This window comes from Ovis canadensis, chromosome 17, assembly GCF_042477335.2.
Source record: "Ovis canadensis isolate MfBH-ARS-UI-01 breed Bighorn chromosome 17, ARS-UI_OviCan_v2, whole genome shotgun sequence".
Taxonomy (NCBI): Eukaryota; Metazoa; Chordata; class Mammalia; order Artiodactyla; family Bovidae; genus Ovis; species Ovis canadensis.
This window is the reverse complement of record NC_091261.1, coordinates 50,819,546-50,845,966: the sequence shown is the minus strand read 5'-3', so window position 1 is coordinate 50,845,966 and position 26,421 is coordinate 50,819,546. Positions and strand designations below refer to the sequence as shown.

The 26,421-nt window shown below is 41.9% G+C and overlaps 1 protein-coding gene and 1 non-coding gene across 3 annotated transcripts in view; both read left to right on the top strand.

The window, feature by feature from the left end:
- The window catches only part of ETFDH (electron transfer flavoprotein dehydrogenase), a 40,411-nt gene that overhangs the window by 11,002 nt on the left and 2,988 nt on the right, over positions 1-26,421 (top strand). For both annotated transcript variants that reach the window (XM_069557104.1, XM_069557102.1), the window contains exons 2-10: positions 6,969-7,109; positions 7,846-8,075; positions 9,821-9,902; positions 10,341-10,459; positions 12,625-12,702; positions 19,519-19,665; positions 21,363-21,503; positions 22,661-22,804; positions 24,846-25,014. In XM_069557104.1, the coding sequence (XP_069413205.1) occupies positions 6,969-7,109; positions 7,846-8,075; positions 9,821-9,902; positions 10,341-10,459; positions 12,625-12,702; positions 19,519-19,665; positions 21,363-21,503; positions 22,661-22,804; positions 24,846-25,014 (1,251 nt within the window). The remainder of the gene's footprint in view (positions 1-6,968; positions 7,110-7,845; positions 8,076-9,820; positions 9,903-10,340; positions 10,460-12,624; positions 12,703-19,518; positions 19,666-21,362; positions 21,504-22,660; positions 22,805-24,845; positions 25,015-26,421) is intronic.
- Positions 8,356-8,427, top strand: TRNAW-CCA (transfer RNA tryptophan (anticodon CCA)). Its single transcript has one exon. It is a non-coding gene; the product is annotated as a tRNA-Trp (tRNA).

Genomic DNA, 26,421 nt, shown 5'->3' with positions numbered 1-26,421 from the left:
GTTCCACTGCAGGGGGCACAGGTTCCATCTCTGGTCTGGGATCTAGGATCCTGCATGCCTTGCTGCCCAGCCAAAAAAAAATTTTTTTCTTAATATTCCAGACAAAGAAAATAACAAGTTGTCCACTTAAGAATGATTAAGATAATAAATCCTATGTTATGTATATTTGACCATAGTAATAATTTTTTTAAAAAACAGCAAAATAGGAAGCAAAGGGCCCAGTGGTGTGAAAAAATGCAATATTTGGGAATGTGTTTAATAGATTAATGCTGGGAAATAGTTTCAAAAGATAAACTGGGTTCAGATAGTAAGAGATCTTATATGCTCTTCTAAAGAGTATATAATTTATCTTATATTCATTTTTTTTTCAGAGTATCAAATGATTTAATTATAAAACTTAAGCCACTTATTCACCTTCTAAAAAACACAAACATGAGAATAAAATAAACACACTCAAGACTTCCTAGCCCTTGCAGGATAGGAAGAAGCCCTGGACAGAGAGTCTGCAAATGCTTTTCCCTACACCCAACTCTGCATTTCCTCATCCAACTCTGCATTTCCTCATCCATTTGAGGGTCCCAAGTTTTGACCCCTTTTGCTGTGGAAAGGAAGTAGAAGCTACAGAGTTATGTAAAGAGGGTGGCAACAATCTTACAGCTATCTGGTGCTGATAGCTTGTACACTCTGATTTGCAACTTTGAGAAACAGTATCAAATAAGCATTGTCAAATACCTACTCCTGGCCAACCTTTACTGTCATTCTTTTAAATTGCATCTTTGAGACTCACTGTGTTCATTCATTGTAGCTTCTGCTTACCCAGTCTCTTAAGTAACAAAGGTTACTTTCAGGACAACCCCCAAGGTGATGTGGTGTTTCTTAGTATAGCTGTAGCGTTTGCTGGGTGTCATCCCCTAGGACAGGCTGGCCAGATGGCAGCACCGTGTGGGGGCCCACACAGTCACTTTCCTACAGCCCTGCTTGCTCCCTCTCCTGTCTGAACACCCCACAGTCAGCGTTGAACGCTGAAGTCAGTGAGGACCTTGGCATGTCTTCATTCTAAAGTTGAATGAAGTAACTGAATCCAGTTCTTCACCATTAATTCAAAGGAGCTTCCAAAATGTGTGAGACATGTTCTAGGGAAGCCTGGGATGGAGCTGGAGGGTCCTAGCTTCCAGGCTCAGGGAGATTGGGTCGGGGTAGGGGGCAGCACTGGCACGACTTCTTTTTTTCTGGGCCACCAGGAATTCATTAATTGCTCATTCTGTTTGTGGCCAAAAGATATGGGTTAGTTTGGGATCCACCACCTCAGAAAGAATTCTGTCCACTCCAGCTTCCAACATCCCTGACTGAACCACACTCTGCCTCAGACCATTTTACAGCTGGTTTTTGTTCATAGAAGGATTCCATTCCCACTTATCCAGATGTGTTGACAACAAAATTATCCACTTTCTGCCTCCGGTTTTGGTAAGCTGGCTTGATGTCCATCTGGGCCAGGCAGTCCTGGCAGAAGCTGTCAAACAGGCCCTGGTTCTTGAACTGCTCCAAGATGAGTGTGATGAGTGCGAGGTCCCCGAGAGGCACTGAGGCCAGGCTGATGGGGCCACCGCTCCCGAGAGCACCCATCGTGCCATCGCAGCTCCCGTGGAGGCCTGGTCCGCACTGCCACTGCCCATCGCATGGGTGTCCCCACTGTCTGCCATGGCTGCACCTCGGGCCCGCGAAGGAGACCGAATATGGCTTCCTCTCAGGGACAGAGGGCCTGGGTCGTGTAGAGGAGGCAGAGGTGGAGGAAGGGCTGGCGGGGGGACCGCAGCATGCCCTCATTTTTTCTTTCTTTTCAGATTTATTTATTTGGCTATGTAGGGTCTTAGTTCAGAGAAGGCAATGGCACCCCACTCCAGTACTCTTGCCTGGAAAATGCCATGGACGGAAGAACCTGTTAGGCTGCAGTCCATGGGGTCGCGAAGAGTCAGACACGACTGAAGCGATTTAGCAGCAGCAGCAGCAGCAGCAGCAGGGTCTTAGTTACTGCAAGCAAGACCTTGGTTGTGGTGTGTGGACTCTCCAGTTGTGGCACACGGGCTCAGCTGTGGCATGCAGGCCCTCTAGTTGTGGTGTATGGACTCCAGTAGTTGTGGCACACGGGCTTCAGAGCACATGGGCTCAGTAGGTGTGTGTGGGCTTTGCTGCTCTGTGGCATGTGGGATCTTAGTTCCCAAACCAGGAATTGAACCCACATTCCTGCATTGCAAGGCAGATTCTTAACCTCTGGACCACCAGGGAAGTCCTGCATTCATTTATTCTGGAAACATTTTGAGAAGGGGCATTTTCACTTTCCCTTTTATTCAGCATTGTGTTATTTTAATACTTACATTGGATCATGAAGTGTTTACTTAATAAAAGAGTTTAAAGGAGGAGGGAAAAGAGTATTTTTGGCTTTGTAAGAAACTGCCCAACTGTCTTCCATAGTGTCTGCACCGTTTTGCGTTCCCAGGAGGAATGAATGAGTTCTGCGGCTCCACCTCCTCAGTGGTGTTCTCCACGTTCTGGGTTTTGGCCATTCTAATAGGTGTTTCAGCTTGCAGTTGTTTCAATGTGCAATTCCGTAATGAAACGGGGTGTTTAGCGTCTTTTCCTACACTTATTTTCCATCTGAATAACTGTTTTGGCCAGGTGTCTGTCCAGATCTTTTTGCCTGTTTTTAAATTGAGCTGTTTATTTTCTTGTTGAATTATTGATGAATGAGTTTTTCATGTATATTGTATGTCAGCCCTGTATCAGCTATGTTTTCTGCAGATATTTCCTCCCAGCCTATGGCTTAGCTTTTCTTTCCCTCTTGTTGGCCTTTTAATCCTTCTCATTTATGACTCTACCCTGCCTTTTCACAGAGAATTACAATAAAACAGGACTAACCTGTTTCATAATAGCATGAGTCAGTCATAAGTAAGTACTCTGAAAGAAAGGAATATAAAAAGGACTGATACTCAACAAATATTTTTACCTATATATAGGCTAGCACTGAGATTTAGCACACAAAAACGAAAATAAATAGGAGTATGCTATCTCCTGGAGAATATAAATAAGACACTATTTATGTCATCTTTTGGTCATATAGATGTTTAAAATTTTAGTTAAATGATTTTATGATTTTTGAGATTTTTTTTAACTATAGTTAGAAAAACTTTTCCAAATCCAAGTTTCTTTCTAAAAATTATAAATGTTTTTCCCATAATCCCATAATATCTTTCCCATAATAACAGTTTTATTGAGATGTAAGTTATATACCATGTCATTACATCATCTGAAGTATACCATTCAGTGGTTTTTAGTATGTCCACAGAGTTCTGCAAAGTTCCATCACACAGTGTTAGAACATTTTCATCATCCCAGGAAGAAATCTCATACCCATTAGAAATCAATCCCAACTCTCCAGCCCTAGGTAACTAATTTATTTTCTATTTCTATAAATTAGTCTAATTCTGGATATCCTGTATACATAGAATCATATAATATGTGGTCTTTTAAAAATACAAATTTATTTGACTGTACCGAGTCTTAGTTGTGGCATGCAGGATCCTTAGCTGCAGCGTGTGAATGCTTTCACTGTGGAATGTGAACTCTTAGTTGCAGCATTATGGGGTCTAGTTCCCTGACCAGGAATTGAATCTGGACCCGCTGCAAGGGGAGCACGGAGTCTTAGCCAGTGGACCACCAGGGAAGTCCCTAATGTGGTCCTTTTGTGGCTGGCTTCTAGTCACTTTAGCTTAATGTTTGCAAGGTCTGGCCATGTTTACTTCTTTCTATTGCTGAATAGTATTTCAGTATCACTTTTTATTTGTCCATTCACTAATGGACATTTGGTCATTTCCACTTTGGAGCTGCTGTGAATAATGTACCTATGAACATTCATGCAGAAGTTTTTGTATGGACGTGTTTCCTTTGATCTTGAGTATATACCTAAGAGTGAATTACATGGAAACTATGCTTAACATTTTGAGGAAGTGACGGACTGTTTTCCAGAGTGTCTGCGCCATCTACATTCTCACCAGCAGTGTAGGGGAGGGTTCCAGTTTCTCCACATCCTCACCCACACTTGTTATCTATCTTATTGATTATAACCATCCAGTGGATATCAAGTGGTATCTTATCTCTGATGGTTAATGATATTGAGCATCTTTTCATGTGCATATTGGGTATTTGTTTATCTTCTTTGGAGAAGCAGCTATTCAGGTTCTTTGTATGTTTTTAATCATGTTATTTGTCTTTTTTTTTTTTTTTTACTAGAAATTAGTTCTTTGTATATGTTAGATACAAGACCCTCATCAGAGATATGATTTACACATATTTTCTCCCCTTCCATGAGTTATCTGTTCTTCTTGATGGTATCTTTTGAAAACAAAAGATTTTAATTTCAATGAAGTACATTTTATCTGTTTTCTCTTTTGTTGCTTGTTCTTCGGTGTCATAGCTAAGAAGCTATTGCCTGATCCAAGGTCACAAGCATTTACACTCTTTTAAAAATCTTTTCTGATAGCACGAGGAATTCTCGATATTATAACCTTCATCCAGCTTAACTTCACATCCATAAAATAATCATCAAATGCAAAGAAATTAACACTGATACAACAGTATTAACTAAACTGTGGCCTTTGTCCAGATTCTTTTTCTGGTCGGCACCCAGGCCTGGTCCCCACCTTGCTTTAGTTGTCACGTCCTCTCCTGTCACGTCTACTTCAGTGTGGCACGTCCTCTGTCTTTTCTTGTGTCTCATGACCTTGACACCTTCAGTGTGCACTGGTCAGGCGTTTTGTTGGATGTCCCTTGATCTGAGTTTGTCTGGTGATTTCTTACAATTAGATCAAGGCTGTAGACTTGGGGGAGGTGTGCCACAGAGGTGAGGAGCTTTTCCCATCACATCACATCATGTGATACTAATATGTCTTATTGCAGTAATGGTAAACTTGATCTCTTGGTCAAAGTGTCTGTCATGGCTCTCCACTGTAAAGTTAGTATTTTTCCTTGCCACACTCTACTCACTGGAAGCTGATCCTGAAGTGCAGACCACACTCAAAAGCAGAGACTCAAATAATTTGTGGATTTATCACTGTAATCCTTTATACTTTCAGTTTTTTCTATTAAAATCATTGATCAAATGAGATTCATTTTGATATTAAGAAAGAGCCAAGTTTCTGCCAGTATCTGACCATTTAATGAAGAACTGTCTCTTCTTTCTGATTTGAAAAAGCATCTTTATCATATACCAAATCCTTATATGTATTCTAGCTTTTTATGAACTCTTTATTCTGCTCCTTTGATGATTTTACTCCTTCTCCCATGACAGACTCCCATAGCTCCATATGTAAGTTTTGATATCATTCAGGGCTATTCCCAAGGAAGGATTCTGTCTTTTTATTTTTGTTATTATTAAGGGAAGGATCACTGTGGAGAGGAGTACTAGAGAAGGGGATAAGAAATTGAAGATCCAGGATTAAAGGAGGGTATTACTATTTAAAGTAGGAATATCTCTAAGAAGATGGGAAGGAAAAGCGTCATCATCCAGGTGGAAGGATTCATCTGCATGAAGAGAAAAGACCTCTCTTTACTGTAACCTGAGTGAATGAACAAAGGTCCAACACAACACAGATGACTTTAGAACTTCTTGCTGGGAACTGAGGCACTTCCCACCTCACTAGTTCTCTCTTTTTGTGAGGCCTGCTGTGCTCGGTTTCAGGTAAGGCACGGAGGAGAGAGAGGTGCAGGTTTAAGGACAATGGAAGTTTAATGAACATTCTTGCAGATAAATCTTGGCACACTTGTGTTTATTTCCATAAAATTCTTATTTGCTAACTCAAAGAATATATACATTAACTCAGCTAGAAGGTGGGTCTCCTTAAGTTAAAATGAAGCCAACCCTGAAGCGCCTTTTGCCTGCGTGGGCCCGGTGTAACCATTAGCACCTCCCTTGGCGCTGACCACGAAAGGCTTCCCTGGTGGCTCAGCTGGTAAAGAATCTGCCCACAGTGTGGGAGACCTGGCTTCTATCCTGGGTTGGGAAGATCCCCTGGAGAAGGGAAAGGCTACCCACTCCAGTATTCTGGCCTGGAGAATTCCATGGACTGTATAGTCCATGGGGTCGCAAAGAGTCGGACATGACTAAGCGACTTTCACTTTCACTGTAGTGCTCTCCAAGTATCTGGTTTAGGTGGTAAATTATACGGTCATCCTATTTATAGGTGAAGCTTGACATAAGGTAAATTGAATAGATTAACTTATTAAAAAGCTTTTAAAATGTTCTAGTTTGTGAACATTGCTTTATGAGGAATAGCCAACTGAATTGTTTACCTTGGAAAGAGGACAGTCTGCTTCAGTTCTCTCCCAGCTAAGGGCTCTGCAGTGTAGCTTTAACTGTTCACTGACTGAATGTATGCAATGTTGATGTGGCCATAAGATAAACAGGCTTCCAAAGAGAAGGCGTCTCATGGACTCACAAGTTACCTTACTGGGGGGGTTTCCTGGCAATCCAGTTGTGAAGACTCAGCACTTTCACTGCCATGGCCCTGGGTTCAATCCCTGGTCAAGGAGCTAAGACCTTGTAAGCTGTGTGGCAAGATTTAAAAAAAAAAAGATGGTACCTTAGTGATCACCTGGTAACCCTTTACTTTTTTGAATGAGGAAACTGAAACCTATAACAGTTGAATGATTCTTTAAGGTTTTAGGGCTAATTAACAGAAAACTCCAGTATTCTTGCATGACAAATCCCATGGACAGAGGAGCCTGGCAAGTTACAATCTGTGGTGTCCCAAAAGAGTTGGACATGACTTAGTGACTAAACAGCAACAAACAGGAAGCAGATCAGATCCCCAATCCTAGATTGTGTGTGTGTGTGTGTGTGTGCTTTAAGATTTTCTTCAAACTACTCTTGAGAAAAACTATTTGAAAAAATAATACTGTTCCTAATTTTTGTGCAGTATACCAGTGCTTTCATGCCATAAAAATTAAGAAAAATTACCTACCTCTGTGCGCTATACGATGGTCTTCAACTTCTGTTGTACCTCGAATTACTACCCACTATACTGTCTATCCCCGGGATCAGGACAAACGATGGGAAGGTAAGTCATCATTTTTGTGAAACTGTTGAGATCTTTCTAGAAACTTTGTATCATTTTGTAGAGGTAAATATTGATATTATATTTTTCAGGATAGCATAAAATCACCTAATATTTTATAACTTTATCAAATCTGTTACATATTAATATTTAGATAAGCAAATATTTGCAAACTTACACTAATAGATCTCAGTAATAAAAGTTGATTTATGGAAGCTGAAGTATGATAATGCCCTCAAACAGAGAACATTCTGCTGAAACAATAATATACTTTGTATAGCTCTCGCAGGAAGCAGAGGGGCAATTTATATAAATAATGCTGTAACTCACAGACTTAAAGAATGAACTTATGTTTGGGGGGTGTGACGGGGAGGGGAGAATGGGGGGACAGATAGTTAGGGAGTTTGGGATGGTTACGTACACTATTTAAAATGGATAACCTACAAGAACCTACTATATAGCACAGAGAACTCTGCTCAATGCCTTGTGGCAGCCTGTATGGGAGGGGAGTTTCGGGGAGAATGGATATGTGTATATGTATGGCTGAGCCCCTTTGCTATTCACCTGAAACTATCACAGCATTGTTAATCAGCTATACCCAAATACAAAACAAAAAGTTTATTTAAAAAAATTATAATGCTATAAAGGATAGTGAGTAGTCATAACCCAACATTGTGATTTTATCAGGTCGTAGTCATCCCAGAATTGTTATGCATGTTTAAATCCTCTTCACTCCCAGGAGTGAACATGGAGCGGTTTGCAGAGGAGGCGGACGTGGTGATTGTGGGTGCTGGGCCTGCGGGGCTCTCCGCAGCCGCACGGCTCAAGCAGCTGGCCGCCCAGCACGAGAAGGACATCCGCGTGTGTCTGGTGGAGAAAGCTGCTCAGATAGGCGCTCACACCCTCTCAGGGGCGTGCCTGGATCCACGAGCTTTACAAGAGCTGTTCCCAGACTGGAAGGAGAAGGGAGTATGAAAAGTTGTTATTTATACCGAGTCTCATCTTGATTGTATTTCTATGTCCAGATGAAAGAAATATGGAGAACCCTTTTCACCTGGTTATAGCTCTTAGAGGGTAACTGTAGATAGGTTTTTAATTTTAAAACGGCCAAAAAAATTGACTAACATCTAATATAGTTAATGATTTTTAAATTAACTCATTTTCACATAATGCCTTATACATGTTGTGTTTGTGTACTGGATTTATGAGAAGACATTATCTTGAGAAGGTCTTTGAATAAAATACAGCTTCCCTGGTGGCTCAGAGGTTAAAGCGTCTGCCTCCAATGCGGGAGACCCAGGTTCGATTCCTGGGTCGGGAAGATCCCCTGGAGAAGGAAATGGTAACCCACTCCAGTATTCTTGCCTGGAGAATCCCATGGACGGAGAAGCCTGGTAGGCTACAGTCCATGGGGTCGCAAAGAGTCAGACACGACTGAGCAACTTCACTTTTTATTTTGAGGGTATTTCCTAACTTACTCCATAGGTGTTTATATCATTGTTCTTAATAGAATGTTCTATAAGTATCCTATTTTTTTATACCTAAACCCAAAGAGGGTAATTTAATCTAATTTTCTGAAGAAATACATTAGTAAGACTTATAACCTAAGCAGATACATCACTGGCGAGCTTTACAGAGAACCCAGTGCTAGTCTTACTGTGCTCATCGTTTGTATGACCTCGGTTAAAATCTTATACTCTGTGGATCTCACTTTTTTCTTCTTTGAGATGAGCTATATCATTTCTGTTCAAGTATTCAAGGTTAGAATATTTAGTATCTGTGAATACTAAATATTCTATATAAACAGTTGTGAAAACTGTTAACAAACACAATTCACCTGAGTAAATCTAAAGGTCAGATTGGCTTCATTCAGTGATTCTGAGCAGCACCCTATCTAGCAAACAGAAAGGAGCTCCAAAGAGCAGCAGAAAAGGAGAGGTTTTGACAGACAGAACGTGGTTGGGGCACGGGAGTCATAAGCAAAGGCACTGTTTCAGGCCCTGTCGCCTCCCAGGCGGGGGCTTCAGGAGGACACCTCTCGAGGACTGGCGGAGAGGCTGAGATGGAACGAGGTTAGCGCCGAGGCTGGGAGGTTAGTGCTGAGGCTGGGAGGTTAGTGCCGACCTGGGGATTTGCACAAGTGACAGGGCTCTTCCTTCTAAAGTAGCAGACTCCTTGAAACTTGACATGCTGTAATTATGCCTAATTTCTCTCTTCAGTGTATTTCAGAAATAGGCATCATTTAATTAGTATTGACAAAATAGCAATTATAATATTAATAGAAAACATTTTTCACATCAAAGCCTCATGTAGCCAGGCAGATCCAATCCATTCCACACCTGTTCATTGTCTTTATCCAAAGAAAAATAAAGCCTCTCTTCTGTGTCCATTGAGCACTGGAGCCAGTATCTAGCCTGACCTCCACAGAGGCAGGGAGACAGGAGGCCAGCCTCCTTGAGCCACTCAAAGGTGGCTCCAGGTTCCCCAGGAAAGACAGTCCTGAGATGAAAACTGGCTTGTTTCGTTTTTTGAAAGATTCCCATGCATCTCAAAGAGACAAAGGGTTTACAGTGTCAGGTTTTCCAAAGGAAGTGACGGAAGAAAAGTGAGGAAGACAGTTCTTTTTCCTTTTTGACATATTATTTTACTATTTTGTGTTTATCCTTACAGATATGAACTCAAAACACCCTTTTCTATCCTCCTTTTGTTTCCAGGCCCCTCTCAACACTCCTGTAACAGAAGATAGATTTGGAATTTTAACAGAGAAATACAGAATTCCTGTGCCAATTCTTCCAGGTAAAGAATGATAAATATTCTGGACTTCAGAATTCCACAGCTGGAAGGAACTACATTTCATCTGGTTAAATCCATTCCATTTACAGATGAGAAAGGAAAGGCCCAGAGACCTGAAGGACTTGCCCAAAATTACACAGCTAGCTTGTGGAAAAGAAAGCAGGACCAGAGCCCAGTGCTTTTTTGTCTTCCAGTCCAGGTTCACTGAGACAGTCTTGTAAAGCAACCAGGAATTTCTGATTTAGTTCTGTAACGTTGTTTTCAATGTAATAGTTTGAACTCTAGACCCAAAATTGTTAGGAAAGAAATTGAAATTATGGCCAGAAGATGATGCGTGTATATAATGCAGAAATTAGACCTTAGAATTTCTAAATTTAGTATTTAGGTTTTTGCGACTTCCCACTAAGAAGTCAGACTTCTGAACCCAGCCTCTGTCTGTAGGTCTCCCGATGAACAATCACGGCAATTACATCGTGCGCCTGGGCCATCTGGTGAGCTGGATGGGGGAGCAGGCGGAAGCCTTGGGTGTGGAGGTGTACCCTGGCTATGCAGCTGCCGAGGTTTGTGCCTCTCTCTTCCTAATGCTGATAGAAGTGGTCTCTTTTTCTTTTGAAACTAAACCAAGAATGATACAGAAGTAAATAGATAAATATTTTCAAAAAGCCATAGGATATTAGAGTTGTAAGATCAGAAGAAGTCTTAGCAGGATCAATCCAAAGAGTACTTGAAGTCCTGGTATTTTTCCACATCAGGTGACTGGTCAACTTAGAATGAAAAAAGCCTCTGTAAATTGAGTAGACTTTACTTTCTTTACTTTCTTACAGTGTGTAGAACAAATCTGTGCCCTCCCCCAAGGACAGCTTTCCAATTATTATGCCCTGTTCTCCTGCCCCACCTTCACTGGTGATTTTTTTTTCAGGTTAAATAGTCTCAATGCTTACAACCACCATGTTACATATTTGGAGTTGCTGCAGTATTCTCATTGCCACCCAGAGTGAATCAACTACTTCAAGCCTGGCTACAGCAAGGCGGGTTGCCATTTTCATTCTATAAACTGTGCTTCCAATAAATAATTCCTTCAAAATAACTCTGGTAACTACATCTCACTATATAGAGTCTCACTAGTTGTTGTTGGGGAAATTATTAAAAACAAAATCTCCTGCCAAGCCAGGAAAAAAATCACCTCTACAAATTATAAACAAGAGAAGCAGTTTTATTACTGAATGAGCATTAAACCAAGACTGCAGAGCAGTTACAGGCCATCTGCTAGGGAGGTTGCCAAGAAAGAGAGAACTCTTAACCTTTTACTCAGCCAGACGGATACAGTCCATTACATACATGTTAATCGTCTTTCTCCAAAGGGAAAAATAAAGCGTCCTGTATCTTTTTGATTGGCAGCGAGTGATGATGTGGAGGCAGGCACGTAGCCCAGACTGTCCCCCAGAGACAGGGAGACTAGACACCATCCTCTGTGGTCATATGTCAGATGTGTCTCTGAGGACCCAAGAAACACTAAGATGCTGAACTACCAGGAATCTTGCTTAGCTTTTTATATGATTCCCATATATCTAAGAGAGACAGAATTTACAGTCGAGTTTTCTAAAGGAAATGCTGAAAGAATCTGGATAGGAGAGGGAGTTGTCCTTTTTGTCACCAGTGAAATTAAAACCATCTTTGTTTTTCCCATTACAGTAGATGTAAGCCAAATAAAACACATGGGCCTCGGCACTACACGTCCTGCTACTGGTTTCTGGGTTCCCAGTTCATACACGTGGATTTGGGTTTGCATTTCTCCTGAATAAACTGTTCTTAATGGGAATCAGTATCCAAGCCACAAGTAGGTGGTTTGTGGCATCCATGGTTTACACACACACACACACACACACACACACACACACACTCTCTCTCTCTCTCTCTCTCTCTCTCTCTCTCTCTCTCTCTCTCAGAGTCCCCAGCAGCTCTCCTCTCCTCCGCAGTTCCCTATTTGCCCAGGCCATCTACAGGTCCAGGCCACAGCCCTGTCCTAGCGTGGGTTTGTTTTCAAGGTGTCATGTGCCTTGCCGCTGGTTCTCATCTCACCTTTTCACTAGCATACTTCCTGGCATGAGGTTCTAGTTCTTTCCTGTCCAAAGAGCATCTTCCTCTGGAAGAAACGGAAACTGAGCAAGAGAGAGAATTGCTCCTCCTCATCCTCACAATCACACTTTTGACCAGTTTTCCCTCTTTCTTCGTGGTCCAGAAATAAGTTTTAATCACCCCTGGGCTGTCTTCAGCCCCACTCTGTTTTGTCTTGTTCGAGTGTTTGGTTTTGGGGTCTGGGCTCATTGGGGAAGAGGCTGACCCTGTCCTCAGCACCCCCAGCTGACAGTCCAATGTGTCACAGGCCCCGCGTCCAGGCTCTGTACACACGCCCTTGACCTCTGAACGTGGCAGATGGCCTTGCATTGCATCTTCCTGGCTCCTTGGTGACTTCTCAGTAGCTCCCCCATTCTTCCTCTTCAGGTTGGGACACTTCCTCCATTTCCAGCTGTTTGAGCTGAGTTCTGTTTGATCTTGAAGGGAGTATCTTAAAAGCACATCTCTTATTTTTGCTTGAACATTCTTAAGCCTGTGTCTCTATAATCTGTAGAATAAGTTCACCTTCTAAAAACCAAAAGCCGTTTGTTGTTTCTTTGCAAGGCAGTTATGAGTCTCTAGGTGATAATGAAAAGTGTTTTTGTTCTAGGTCCTTTTTCATGAAGATGGCAGTGTGAAAGGAATTGCCACAAATGACGTAGGGATACAGAAGGATGGTGCACCAAAGGTGAGCCTGTGGACAGTTCGTGCTCAGCAGACTAACAGTAAAATATGAAATTAACTCACACTCAATGATCTACTCTTGCTACAGACTGCACATTAATTAAGTGCATGTTAGTGTTTAGTTATTAATGTGGAATTTTTGTCTCATTGTTAAAAAATAAACATCTTTGAATTAAATATAATTTAGATAAGTGGATATAACATGTTTAAGAACAATTTTCTTAAAAGGTAAAAACATGATTCGTATAAATATAAAATGAACATAGGTCACAGATATTATTTCATTCATTTATTCATGAGGGAATTAGTAAGATGTTATAGCCAGTTCAAGGAAAATCAAAAAACATACACACGTGGGTCAGCTGCTCAGCTCCCCTCCACAGCCCTCCACTTCTGTGTACAAGAGTCATTTGCATCACTACTGTCAGTAATATGGATTGAATCTTTGACATCTTTTGGTAAATACAAGACTGATTGCCTTTCTTGCTTTCAGAATATGCCTGAATGGCCTTCCAGTTTTTACAGCTCATTATTTTTGAATTTGTAAAAGAAGAGCTCTTAATACGTGAATCTCAGCTCTGTTAGGTCCCTTGGAAAGGACATGGAAAAGTAACATTCCTTTCCTATAATAAGAGCAAAACACAGATTAACATCTTAATAAACAAACTTGTCTATTCATGTTTGTTTATTGTCTTAATTTCTCAACTAGAGTAAAGGCTCCTTGAAGGCTGAGATCATGGAGGGTTACGCCAAGGCTGGCACAGGGCCAGGTAATGCCAGGGCCTCAGGAAAGATGGGTCACCTCCTAGTTAGTCCTTTTCTCCCATTATACAACAGAACTGCACCTCTAGTCTAGCATTTCCCCCAGCAGGTCTTCCTGCTTCTCACTCCTGCATGCTTAGAGAGAAGCACGGGCCCAAGTTCTCAAGTCTTAGTGCCCCAGTGTTCCTCCTGGTGGCTTACCTAGCCATACAGAATCACGTGAGGGTGTGGGACTGAGCCTGTCCTATGGCAGGGGCAAGGAGCTGTCTTGTAACTGGCCCCAGGGATTCTGACGCATAGACAGGTTTGCAGACAACTGTCATCTCATCCTGCTTCTCGAAGTGTGGAATGTACCTGCAGCACAGAAAGCCGAAACTCTGAGAACAGGAGTTTATGACAAAGTAAGGGTTTATTCCAGGATGCCGAGCAGCATGGGGAAAGAAGCCCCCCTCTCAGATCCACCCCAGCCTGGGTTTTGAGCTGAGGGTGTCTTAAAGCAGAAGAAATTAGGATTGGGAATTCCCTGGGGGTCCAGTGGTTACGACTTGGCAGTCTCACTGCTGAGGGCCCAGGTTCAATTGCTAGCTGGGGAACTAAGAGCCCGCAAGCCACATGGTGTGGCCAAGAGGAAAAAGAAGCAGCTGGGATTAACCACTTCCTCTGACTGGGGAGTCAGGATGTCTCTGGTTTATGACTCTCTGGCTAGGTGCTCCGTGCCTCCAGGATTTGTGGGCTCATCTTGCACTGGAGAAACAGCCTGAGTTTGTACGCTAATGATGGGTCTGTAACAGCAGTTGTAGTACATTAAAGGTATTTTCATTATAGTCACTGTAGGTTGATTGGTGTTCAGAGAGCACAGGGTGAGGTCAGAGGTGACAGAAAGGGAATAAAATTCTGGATCAAGAAACTTGCTTTAGGGAACTCAGTTTTCTGTGTTTGTTTTTTTTTTTTACATTTTCAACTTTTTTTTAAGTAGTATATAGTATTTTTTTATTGACTTATTGAAAAGAGTAAGCCTTGTCCAAGACGTAGTTTGGTAGAGAAATGACTGCTATTCTTTTTCCTTTTTAGTTTTTATTGGAGTACAGTTGCTTAAAATGTTAGCTTCTGCTGTGCAACATAGTGAATCACCTATATGTTTGCATATATCCCCTCTCTTTCGGATCTCCTTCCCATTTAGGTCACCACAGAGCACTGAGTAGAGCTCCCTGAGCTATACAGTAGGTTCTCGTTCAGTTCAGTTCAGTTCAGTTCAGTCGCTCAGTCGTGTCCGACTCTTTGCGACCCCATGAATCGCAGCACTCCAGGCCTCCCTGTCCATCACCATCTCCCGGAGTTCACTCAGACTCACATCCATCGAGTCCATGATGCCATCCAGCCATCTCATCCTGGGTCGTCCCCTTCCCCTCGTTAGTTATCTATATTATACACAGTATCAGTAGTGTATATGTCAGTCCCAATGTCCCAGTTTATTTCACCTCCCCTTACCTCCTTGGTGGCCATATGTTTGTGCACTTCATCTGTTTCTGCTCTGCAAATATTGATGAGATCATCTGTACCATTTTTCTAGATTTCACATATATGCATTAATACACAAGTTTTGTTTCTGTTTCTGACTTACTTCACTCTGTGTGACAGTCTCTAGGTCCATCCATGTCTCTGCAAATGGCACAGTTACATTCCTTTTTATGGCTGAGCAGTATCCCATCGTGTATACGTACCGCATCTTTATCTGTTTCTCTGTGGATGGGCATTTTAGGTTGCCTCCACGTCCTGGCTATTGTAAACAGTGCTGCAGTAAACACTGAAGTTCATGTGTTTTTTTCAAATTATGGTTTTCTCTGGGTATATGCCTAGGAATGGGGTTATTCAATCGTATGGTAGTTCTATTTGTAGTTTCTAAAGGATCCACGAATCTGTTCTCCATAGTGGCTGCACCAGCTTACATTCCTACCAACAGTGTAAGAAGGGGAACTTAGTTTTAAGGGGACTTAATAACAACAGAATATTGTTTTCCTATATTCTTTCATGTGTTATGGCTATTCTATATTATGGTCAGTTAATTATAATTGCCATTTAGTCTTTAAAAATGTTTACTTTTAATATTACGACATTGAAGCACACGAATTCTCCCATTCTGATACTTTCTTTTTGTGTGTGTTCTTGTGATATTTGTCCAAATGTATAGTTTCGTGTTCTGTGCTTTGTAGTTGTAAAAACATTTTTATATTTTATATATTGTGTATATATAGATGTAACAGCAAAGAAGAGTCCCGTGGAATGTCAGTAATTTGAGCTACAGAGTCTGAGTTTTTCAGTCTGTCTTCTTGTGGCCGTGTGGAAGGGGAAGAACCAAGGGTGGACTCTGTGTCCTCTGCTGTTCGGCTCATTTGTTCCGGCAGGGCTGGGCTTCTGCCTGCCCTTCTTATGGCTCACAGACACCTCGCCGAGCAGACCAGGTTCTCTGTCCTGTCGCCCGGCCTCCTGGTGGGCATGCTGGCACAGCTGAATAACTTCCTTCCGGAAACACTTCCTGCTTTTCACTCCACCCTCTCCTGGTCTTCCTGGTGTTTCATGGGCCCCCTTCTGCCTTTGCCTGCTCATCCTCTGCCGCCCCCACCCTGCCCATCCGCCGAGTATCTGGGCTCTAGGCTTCACTGTGCCTGTATTTTCTTCCTCTGCCTGTATTTTCTCCCTAGTGGCCTCATTTGGTGACACAACTTTAAACACCTCTCCCCCAAGTCCCAGAATTATTGTCCAGCTGCTCACTCAGTAGCTCTAATCTTAGATCTATCAGGCTTCTTACTGTCACAGTTCTTTTTTTTTTTAAGTCTTATCCGTTTGTGTGTTTTTGGCTGCTCCGGGTCTTTGTTGCTGCGTGAGGACTTTGCTCTCGTTGCGGCGAGTGGGTGCTACTCTTGATTGCAGTGCGTGGGCTTCTCTCATTGCAGTGGCTTCTCTTGTGGAGCGCAGGCTCTAAGGCACGTAGGCTTCAATAGCTGTAGCTCCCAGGGTCTAAAGCAGAGGCTCAGTAGTTGTGGCACATGGGCTTAGTTGTTACGCAGCATGTGGGATCCTCACGGACCAGGAATCGAACCCGCATCTCCTGCATTGGCATATGGATTCTTTACTGCTAAGCCACCAGGGAAGCCCCTTGTCCGAATCCGGATGTGGGTGTTGTCACATTTCAGAGGTTAAGTGACTTGCCCAGGGTCAGACCCCTGTTAGGCAGTGGGGCTAGGATTGGAATAGAGATGGTATGACTCCAGGACTGCCTCTTGCATACACAGGGGTGTGTTGCCTCTAAGAGGAAGTGGAAATATACTGAGGAGTACTTTAGTTCACTGAGATTGAATTGTTGTGGCGTAAGTTAAGCTGGATAAACTGCATGTCTATCTGGAAGCAGATAGGTTTGGACTTTCATTTTATAAAAATTCTGATGACTTCTTAAAACAATTTTAGAAAAGTTAGAAATCTAGATTATAATTACAACCTAGGTGTAAGGTAAGCCATCCTATAACAGAAATTAGAAACCCATAAGAGACAGGCCTTTTTAAATGACTTAAAAATTAAGCACTTTTTTGGTATTTTTGGTATACTGCAGATAAGCAGTAGATTGGGGAAAATAGTTTGAGTGCCAGTAATATCAAAGAGCACTTATGCATTGACAAGAAAAACAGAGAACATGTTAGAAAAACAGGCAGAATCTTGAAAAATAACATTGGACAAAAGAGCAGATCCAGGTGAGCACTGACCTGGAGGCAGGTCTTTAGACGTCTCTTGTCCAGGGTCTGCGGCTCCCAGGCCAGCTCCTCATAGAGACCCTTCCTGCTCCCCCAGTGACGCGGCTCTTCCCCAGAACCCCTGCCGCCGCCATGCTCTCCTCCATGCATGCAGTCACACTTGGTCGTTGTACACCCACGTAGTTACTGATATTTAGTCCTGGCCCTGTGCCTCACCCCAGGGAAGGAATGGTGCTTTTCTGTCCTCTCTTCCCCAGTGCCCAGCATAGAACCTGGTACACTGGATGCATTCACTTAATAGTTCTTGAATCAAAAAGAAAAAGATGCTGAAGAGAGTAATCAGGAAAATGGAAATTAGCATAGCAATGCGTTAGTACTACCCTTAGCAAAAACATAAGAAGAAAAGGTATGGGCTTGCCCGGTGGCTCAGTGGTAAAGAATCCGCCTGCCGATACAGGAGGTGCAGGTTCGATCCCTGGAGAGGGAAATGGCAACCCACTCCAGTATTCTTGCCTGGAGAAGCCCTGGTGAGCTACGGTCCATAGGGTCACAAAGAGTCAAACACAGCTGAGCACACATACACACATACTGTCATGAGCTGGAAATAGGGAAAGTGTCTTCTTACATACTGCGGGCAGGAATGTGACTTGTTCAGACTCAGGGGAAGACATTCTTGGGACAGCTAGTAAAATTAAAGTAGGTGTGTCCAGGAGGAGCAGTGCCACTCCTGGAAACCTAACCTACAGAAACAGAAGCACCAACGTTGTAAGGGCACGTATACAGGGTGTATGTTTTATAACACGCTGTTCATCACAAGTGAACTGGAAACAGTGAATGTCTGTTACCTATTAGCAGAAGCACCAACCTGTGGTGTTCCCACATGGAAAGACTTGAGCCACACAGTCACTTGGGAGATTTCCATGAAGGGCTATGGTGAGAAAATAAGATGCGCAAAAAGTTGGATTATATGATCGTATTTTTGTGACATCAAGAACCAGAAAAGTTTCGGTGTATATGTAAGATCTCAGTACATAGGTGTGTGTATATATTTGGGTAACACTCCACATGCTAGGTTCTTAACATGGTTTATGGATGGTGAAGTGTAGTAAGAGGAAGACAAAAGCAAATTCAGAGGTACTAAGCAGAGTCATTTATAGGGTGCACGTGCGTGTGGATGACACATAAGACAAGCACAGAGTTACCAGCAAATGTAAAAAGTGTTCACACTCCCAGTAATGGAAGTTCCTGATTGATTCGTCCCCTCCTCCCCACACATTTCTCCTTTGGTAATCATGGGTTTGTCTTCAAAATCTGTGAATCTATTTCTGTTGTGTAAATAAGTTCATTTGTATCATTTTTTAAAAATTAGATTCCACCTATGAGTGGCACCAGGTGATGGTTGTTTTTCTGTCTGACTTACTGAACTTAGAATGATCATCCCTGGGTCCATCCATGTTGCTGCAAATGGTATTATTTCATTCTTTTTTATGGCTGAGAAATGTTTCTTCGTGTGTATGCACCGCATCTTCTTTATCCTTTCATCTGTTGGTGGACATTTAAGTTGCTTCCATGTCTTGGCTAATGTAAACAGTGCCGCAATGAGTATAGGAGTGCTTCCATCCTTTTGAATTAAGAGTTTTCTCCAGATTTATGCACAAGTGTGGGATTGCTGGATCATACGGTCGCTCTGTTTTTAGTTTCTTAAGGAATCTCCATACTGTTCTCCATAGTGGCTGCACAGTTTACAGTCCCATCAACAGTGTAGGAGAGTTTCCTTTTCCCCACACCCTCTTCAGCATTTGTTATTTGCAGACTTTTTGATGATGGCCCTGCTGACTGGTGTGAGGTAAAAAATGTTCTTTAATGATAGAAGTTTCAGGTATCCAGTGTTATAATTCAACATCTGTATACACTGGAGAGTGACAGCCACCCCAAGCCTGGTCACCATCTGTCACCAGTTGACCCCCTTCATCCATTTTGCCCTTCCCCCTCACTTCTTACTGTACATTCATTTGTAGGTAATGGGAAGAGGGAACATGCTCTGTTTGTTTGTTTGTTTGTTTTAATTCTTACAAACTTAACCATTCAATCAAGTACTTTTGAAGTGAAAAAGTAAATATAATAAAGACACAAGATATTGATTGACTGCCTTATAAATTTAAATTCCACTTATAACAGCAATTAGTTTTACTCCTAAAATTATATATTTGTACCTTCTCTTCTATATCTAAATCATGTTCAGTTCAAAACCAACCAGAATGTGAACATTTTAAAAACTGTCAAATGTTGTAATTTAACATGTTCTTATTTCTTAGACAACTTTCGAGCGGGGACTGGAACTACATGCTAAAGTCACAATTTTTGCAGAGGGCTGCCACGGACACCTGGCCAAGAAGCTGTACAGGAAGTTCGACTTAAGGGCCAACTGCGAGCCTCAGACCTATGGAATCGGGCTGAAGGAGGTACCTGCATTTGCTGGTGTAATTTTAATGTGGCAAGATGAAGCTTATACTTGTTTGTATTGTCATGTAATTATTGTTAATCAGAAATGTTCATAATGACTGAAAATATTTGGGATATTTTTCAAGAGGCTTTCCTGATGGCTTAGACAGTAAAGCATCTGTCTGCAATGCAGGAGACCCGGGTTCAGTCCTTGGGTTGGGAAGATCCCCTGGAGAAGGAAATGGCAGCCCACTCCAGTACTCTTGCCTGGAAAAATCCCATGGATGGAGGAGCCTGGTAGGCTACAGTCCATGGGGTCACAAAGAGTCGGACACGACTAAGCAACTTCACTTTCTTTCAAGGGGCTAAAGAATATAACTAATCAAATTTCACTATTATATAAATTGTGTCTGCATGTTCTAATTGTTTTGTCAAATGTTGATTGAAATAAGTCTTGAATTTGAAAATATTTGTGACATTAATTTTTTTCATTGTAATTCCATTTCCCTAATAGAATTTGACCTGTTATCCATATGCTCTTTGTAAGATGACCACATCCTATAAGAATTGCTTATTCAAAATTATAATGTAAAAATAACTTAGTTTATAGAGTACTCACTCAATATATTTAATGTGCAGCATATATTTTTATTAGGTTAAATGGATATTTTCTTAGTTTATCCAATCTCTAGTCTGATTTCCCAAACCTTAGGTTTATTAGCATAAGAGTTTCATTATAATTCTTTTGTTAAAAATATTTTGGGGGGTAAAACTCAGAAAGGTTCAAATTCTGTACATAACTAGATTTGTTATATTGTGAATAAGGGCTTGTTTTGGCGGATTTCTTCCCTTGTAGCTCAGTTGGTAAAAAATCCGCCTGCAATCCAGGAGACCCTGGTTCGATTCCTGGGTCAGGAAGATCCGCTGGAGAGGGAATAGGCTACCCACTCCAGTATTCTTGGGCTTCCCTTGTGGCTCAGCTGGTAAAGAATCTGCCTGCAATGTGGGAGACCTGGGTTGGATCCCTGGGTTGGGAAGATCCCTTGGAGAAGGGAAAGGCTACCCTCTCCAGTATTCTGGCCTGGAGAATTCCATGGACTGTATAGTCCATGGGGTCACAAACAGTCGGACACGACTGAGCGACCTCACTTGGCAGATTGCACTTAACACTTTGTGATGTCACATAAAGTCTGATTTTTAGATAGTATTTCACATGAAAACTGTATATAAAATTTAGACCTTACCCTTCTGAAAGCAGGATGATCAATTTGCTTCAGGTGGGGAGAAGGCAGTGCAGGAGGAAATAAACTTTTTTCTACTGAAAAATAGCATCTGTCCTGTAAAGTAGCAGCTCTGACATGCAGGGCTCAGTGCACTTTATGAGGCAAGCACTCCTGCATGGCCCCCACCTGGATCCAGGTGTAGGTGGCTACCAGCACCTCATCCCCTCTATGGCGTTTCCTACAAACATGAACACCTTACCCATTTGAGAACCTGGTTAATGTCTTAAGCATTCCTGAATTTCCTAACTCGTTTCTTTACTTCCATTCATCCCTGCAGTTTGCTGGGATGTTTGAAATGCCTTCTATGTGTTTCTCTTATTACAGTTTTCCACTTGTTGCTTCATAAATAAAACATAAAACTTAGCAGCTTTTGTACATGTGGTGACATAAAAATATCTAAATAATACACTAGGACCTTTTTTTTTTTTTTTAAGCTATGGGTTATTGATGAGAAGAAGTGGAAACCTGGGAGAGTGGATCACACGGTCGGCTGGCCCCTGGACAGGCACACCTATGGTGGCTCATTCCTCTACCACCTAAATGAAGGGGAGCCCTTGGTAGCACTTGGCTTTGTGGTGAGTCATATGCCCATGATGGGAAGTTCCACTGTGAGAGTCAGTGTTCCTCAGTGTTACAAAACCAGGGTGTCACATCTGGAGACTGTGAAAGGCTGATCACTTAAAGCTTCCTTTCTGCTTTATCCATGCATGAAATGCTTATGGCTGTTGTCAACATCAGTCCACTTCTGCTACACGCCAGACACTGTGCTGGGTGCTTCCCTGGGAATGCTGTCCCATAAGATTCCCATGAAGTCTGTCCATCCTTATTTTACTTATGGGAAACCTCAAGTTCACATAGGCGAAACAACCTTCCCAAACACACCCAATTAAGTGACAGAGGCAGGACTCCCGCCCAAACCTGTCCTACCTGAAGCCTGTGTCCACCAAGGCATGCCATCACTGGAAATGAAGTCCACACCAGGTTTGAACCTGTAACTTTTTAACAGGAACCTTTTCTCCCCCTTGGTCACTTACATCTTTGCAATAAATTATATCTTGACCATTACAGGGAATGGAGAAACAATATGAGTCACTGCACCTTGCCATTGGTTGCAGCTTTATAGTTCAATGTCGATTAGACTTGTATATGATGGGTTAAATTTGTGCACTATTGGTGTGTTCAGTGGATTCCTTTTGTTTATTTTTTATAGTGATTTAATCTCAGAGCAAAAAAGCTTGGTTATTAATTTCAGCACTTCATAATACCATGTAAAATATAACCTCTGATATTTCTTGCCCTCTTTATAAATATGATTATATTCGGTTTCTTAATTTTTGCCTCAGTGTACTAGATAGAGCTTATTAGTTGATTTCTAGAGTTGGTGTTGATAAATGAATAATAAATTATTACAACTCCTTTTGTAGACATATAATGCATGACACCTACCTACAAATATTTTTTAATTTTGATTTAGAGAGTACAGTAATTTATTAATATGTTCTAAGTATTTTAAGTTTGCAAGTTATAAAAACATGGTATGTATTGTTTACCCTTCTTTTCCAAGGAAATTTTATTTGGATTATTTAATTAAATTTGGATCATTGCATATATTTCTCTAAGTCCTTTGAGAATAAGAATTTTAATGTATATGTTTTCAGATAAATAATTGCCCATACTTCATCGTGATATAATTTGAAATAGCAATGTCTGATTTAAATATAAATATTTTAAGGTTGGTCTGGACTATCAAAACCCGTACCTTAGTCCATTTAGAGAGTTTCAAAGGTGGAAACACCACCCCAGCATCCAGCCAACATTGGAAGGTGGGAAGAGGATTGCCTATGGAGCCAGAGCACTCAATGAAGGTGGCCTTCAGGTAACTCTGCCTTCTTTTTTATTCCTTATTTCTGTATTGGGGAATGCAACGTCGAAACATGAGGTCACAACTCTAGGTGAACAATAGAAAGTTATCTCCTAGGGAGAAAATGTAAGTAACCAAGCAAAGCACCCTAGTGTTTATAAAACTGTACCTACCACACCAGAGTTAAATAAAGTATACCATGGATTTGGTTTTAAGGATATACTTGTTTCAAGAGAAAAATTCATGGGCCTTTTTTTGTTTGTTGGTTTGTTTTTAACCAGAAAATTTAAACAAGATCTTCTCCTTTATTCCTTAGCTAGCTGCCAGGAAAGTCAAGGACAATAGTAGTTTTCAGCAAAGGTAATTAATTCATCTCAACTACCTAGTGATATCCATGCCCTTTTAGTGGCCTCTGTTAAGTTTTTACCCTTATTTGTCCTATTGTAGTGTATGTTCAAAATTAGAACTACTTCAGAAATTGGGTATCTTTTTTAATCTATTGTAAAAGTAACAAATAGATCATAGAAAATTAAGAAAAGTTAACTTAACCTTAAGTGAAGTTCTAAATACATTCATAAAGTCAAGTAAAATCACAACTAAATTATGAATGGAATTGCTAGAGTTCTAAAATAACACTGTCCCTAAGTTCCATTGCTACAGGATCACCACTCATGAGGTTTTTATTTCTAGAGTAGTTACTCATTTGCAGTAATTTTTGTTAAATTCCCTGTGTTCAAGCCCATTAAACTCTTTTGAATAATGTCCACAATAGCTACTGCCACCCTAATGCTACTCTTTCATTTCTAGTATAAAGGCTTCTGTATACTCAGCAGTACATACAGATTCGTATTTACATCATCTGCCTGTTCACTTCAACGCCCCAGATGATCTTTAGATGGGCAGGAAGAGATGATCCGCCCCCGCCCCGCACACACGCACACTTCTTACCTAAACTTTTCTGATTTAATTAGTCAGAAATTCGGAAACTCCCATTAAGTTTTTGAAGACCCTTAAGACGCAAAAATTGAGAACATTGGATTTTATTTTGAGTATTACAAGTGTTATTTTGAGTATAACAAATATTACATGACTTTTTATTTCTCTTTCCTCTGCACCAAAGCTTTCTAATTAGAAAGCTTCATCTGGCAGACTGTCACCAGTTCAGTTCAGTTCAGTTGCTCAGTCGTGTCCTACTCTTTGTGACCCCATGAATCACAGCACGCCGGGCCTCCCTGTCTATCACCATCTCCCGCACCCACCATTTTCTCAGCAGAGACTCATGGCGTACTTTAGGAAGCTTCCAGAGAAGGAAATATTACATGACGAGGAAAGAGCCACTGTCTCTTTTTTCATTTTTACTCTGTAGATTAGATTACAGTACATTTTCCCGTGCTAACTATCCACAACCTAGCTGCTACATTCTGGGACTAAACCAAAACATCACCACCTTTGATTACATTGTTTTTCATCAGAAATGTATACGGAGGTCCAATCGTCTTAAGATTTATTTCGGAAATTCAGTTTACTCTTAGGTTAAGTAAAATATATTATTTAGGGTGGTAGCTAATTGTGGTGATACCATGATTACAATCTAGGTTTCCATCCCTGAACATCAAGGTAAAACAAAAGGGCACGTAGAGTTAAGATAACATTCTTGGTAAATCCTGTGTTACCCAGAATGGCTATAAAAGCAGATCACAATTTACATAATAGTCTTTCAGGTTTAGAGAATATTTTTAATTATGACATGGATATGTATAAATAACATTTTATTTAAGTGTTGATCTGGTCTTACATATTTCTCATGTAGGTAAGTCATGGGGAGGGAGATGGAAAAATCCTTAATAGAAAAAGAGTGACAGTTCTGATCCTCATTTTCATGGAAGGGGAAAAACTGCTTTTGCTCCGATTTTTCCTTTAACTATATTCATTCTCATGTAATTTTTTTTTTTTCAGTTTTTCTCTACAGCTTTAAAAGAGGCTATAGTGTGGAGTTTTTAGTTTTAGAGTGTTTGTTGAATCTGAACTAACAAATGCGCTTTCTTTCTTTCCTCAGTCTATACCAAAGCTCACCTTCCCTGGGGGTTTACTTATTGGTTGTAGCCCTGGTTTCATGAATGTTCCCAAGATCAAAGGCACTCACACAGCAATGAAAAGTGGTATTTTGGCAGCAGAATCTATTTTTAATCAACTAACTAATGAAAACCTCCAATCAAAGACGATAGGTAAGAACTTCCTATGTATTCTCAGGTTCTTCACAGGGACATTTAAAAAGAAGCTATTTAAACATACACTCAGTGTGCACATAGAGGACAATAAATACAATTAAGAATCTTGGTCTTTATGTTTATTTCACTGGGTACTGGAAGATGCTTACCGTGTCTGTCCCTTTACACAAAGCACAGAGATGCGTGCTGGGCAAAGAAACCACTCACATTGAGCGAGGTTTTTATGGCCACCTTCTAGTTTATGAACGTGGAAAGTGGAGCAGCGCCTGTGGTGTCCTGGCCCCAGGAACACGATCAGCATGAGGACCCCACATCACATCACACACACGCCCCCAGATGTTTGTTCCTGGGCAGGCAGAGGAGTCATGGCTGCAGGCTCCACAGGCCTGGCCCAAGGACCCCTCAGGAGACCGTTCATCTGAGGACAGCCTCTTCTCAGGCAGTCTCATCTCCTCCCCAAGAATGGCGGGACCTGCCCCGCCCTCTGCCTTCACCTCCTTTCACTCTCCTTTCTGGTCCTGTTACTGCTTCCCAGGTCCTGGGAGTGCCAGGCACCCATGAGTTCCCTGCACCTCTGCTCAGATCTCTCTAGTGGCTCCATGTTGATGAGTGAATCTGCAGCACACACACACACACACACACACACACACACACCCCGCACGCCCAGCCCCTCTTGCCATATGGTATTTTCCACCTTTCAGCAGAATCGATCAACTTTATCTCCTGCCTCCTGGATGGAAAATCAAGAGCAGGGGCTTCATTCCCTGTAAACCACAAACAACAGTAGCAACTCAGTTCTTGATTTACGCCATACTCCATAGAGTCCAGTAACGTGATGCTTGCCCAGTAGGTTGTACCTTCAGGTGTCCTGGAGGCGTGGAGGCCTGGGCAGGGGGGAGGGGGAGGAGCTGCAGGGGACAGAATCCTCACCAAGGGTGTGTCCCAGGGGTGCTCTCACTGCACACGGGGTTCCATACCGGAAGGGTGGAGTGAGCAGGTGACCGAGACCAGGGGGAGTAGTGGGGCTGCTCACCATGGAGCTCACAGGAAGTAACCAGAACTAAGACATCCTGCTAGACGTTAAATGCAAGCCCTGAGCTTTAGGCATTGTCAGGTGTTGTCATTTCTGAGGGCTATCACAACAAAGCACCACAGACTGGGCGGCTTGCTTGTTCTGAGTTCCCCACGCCAGCAATGGGAAGTGAAGGTGTTGGCAGGACCACTCCCTCTCCAGGTTGGTTTCCAGCTTCCGGGAGCCCTTGGCATTCTTGGCTCCTGGCACAGCAACTCCAGCCTCTGCCCTGGCTTCCTCTGAAGTCTTCTCTGTGTGTGCCATCTTGTTAAAACACCCAAGGAGGGCCCAGTCCACTCCAATATAACCTCGTTTTAACTCATTACACCAGC